This window comes from Palaemon carinicauda, chromosome 5, assembly GCF_036898095.1.
Source record: "Palaemon carinicauda isolate YSFRI2023 chromosome 5, ASM3689809v2, whole genome shotgun sequence".
Classification (NCBI taxonomy): domain Eukaryota; kingdom Metazoa; phylum Arthropoda; class Malacostraca; order Decapoda; family Palaemonidae; genus Palaemon; species Palaemon carinicauda.
Window position 1 is genome coordinate 174,723,770 of NC_090729.1, and position 1,915 is coordinate 174,725,684.

General features: G+C 29.9%; 1 protein-coding gene across 1 annotated transcript in view; it reads right to left on the reverse strand.

The window, feature by feature from the left end:
* Positions 1 to 1,564, reverse strand: part of LOC137641621 (beta-1,4-glucuronyltransferase 1-like) — a 17,522-nt gene extending 15,958 nt beyond the window's left edge. Inside the window, exon 1 of the mRNA XM_068374353.1 lies at positions 1,236 to 1,564. Coding sequence (XP_068230454.1) covers positions 1,236 to 1,481 — 246 coding nt within the window. The 5' untranslated portion in view covers positions 1,482 to 1,564. The remainder of the gene's footprint in view (positions 1 to 1,235) is intronic.
* Positions 1,565 to 1,915: the final 351 nt, after the last annotated feature.

Consider the following 1,915-nt stretch of genomic DNA (forward strand, 5'->3'; position numbering starts at 1 on the left):
TATTATTATTATTAGCCAAACTACAACCCTAGTTGGAAAAGCAAGATGCTATATGCCCAAGGGCTCCAACAGGGAAAAATAGCCCAGTGAGGAAAGGAAATAAGGAAATAAATAAATGATGAGAACAAAATAACAATAAATCATTCTAAAAACAGTAACAATGTCAAAACAGATATGTCATACATACACTATAAAAAGACTCATGTTAGCCTGTTCAACATAAAAACATTTGCTGCAACTTTGAACCTTTAAAGTTCTACTGACTCAACTACCCGATTAGGAAGATCATTCCACAACTTTGTCACAGCTGGAATAAAATCTTTCAGTCGATGCTCAATTAATTTTCTGCGATTTTAGATTAAAAAGACAAATTATACGAATTTCTGTTTCAAAAATATACAATGAAAAAGGTAATCTAAAAGATGTTAGTGCTCAGTTTTCCGGAAAGTGTTGTACTTTTTGTTAATCCACTATATCATTTACTAGAAATACTGAAGGTCTGAGCCTCAACTAGAATAGTCTACTATCTATATTGAAAGCGCTTGAAAATTTTGACGATTTTCACATTTAGTTTATATTTTACTAGATCTTTGTAAGTTTCCGGTACATTGCTCTTGGCTAATTAAAAGTAAAGTTTAGATGTAAGATGTGTAATTAGTTACCTTGGAAACTGTATCCATAGATGTTAGATATGCAATTAGTTCTAATGTTAGGCAAAGAACCTTGATGAGGCAGACTGACAGACTGAGTAGTTTTCCAAATTTAACAGGCTAGCAAAACGTCTTGTAGCGCTTTATATATATATATATATATATATATATATATATATATATATATATATATATATATATATATATATATATATATATGTACATGTACACACATACATTATATATATATATATATATATATATATATATATATATATATATATATATATATATATATATATATATATATATATATATATATATATATATATACGCATTTCAAAGCATTTCGTCACCTACTATCAATATAAAAAAAAGTCATATCAGTTCCATTATTGGCGAACATCATAACATTACAGAAACAGCGCATGTTCATACGAAACAAATATTTAGGCACACTATGAAAAGTTGGTATTTATCATGGATGATCATTGTAACTCAATTGGCTCGCAGGACTCCAATCAAGAAAACGACTAGAATATTGATTAAAAAAAGAAAAAAAAAAAAAAACGTCTATTTTCTTACCATAACCTTTCTGATCTCAGAAGCTGGAACAAAATCCTGACGTAGATCTGAGTTAACCTGATCTCCATCTCTTGAAGCAGTTAACGAATGACCCGATTTCTCGGACAATAGACTTGACTTTTCTCTGGCTCCATCGGATTGGCTGTCCGGAATGATGCTCAGATATTGGTGAAATATCACCAGTGGAGTTACGACAAATATTATGATATATCGTAAGGGTCTAGATCTCGAAATTACTCTCAACATCTTTTATTTTGTCTTTGGATTTTTCTCTTTTCCGTATTTGATATTCATTATTTTCAATATCTCTCAGTTTTTCTTTTCGTTTATCTGTTGTTTTTGGTATAAACAGACATGAGTAAAATTATACTTGAATAGACTGACATATGTACAAAACACGGTTTAGCATTTCATCGTCTTTTTTTTTTTCTTTTTTGCTTAAAATCTTTCCCATATGGAAAAAGAACCGAATGGATACTTAAGTTTGTTTTAGAAAATAATGGATAAACCAAAACCGCACTCGCTTTAACACCAGTCACAAAATCATGTAAACAAACCACTGATCGCCCCCTTTTGGTTTGTGTAATTACTCACTCACTTGTATCGAAAACCTTTAAATGTAAAGTTTGTGTATTTAGTGTTGAGTCTTTTTAATGGTTTGAGTTCATCATATATAAAAT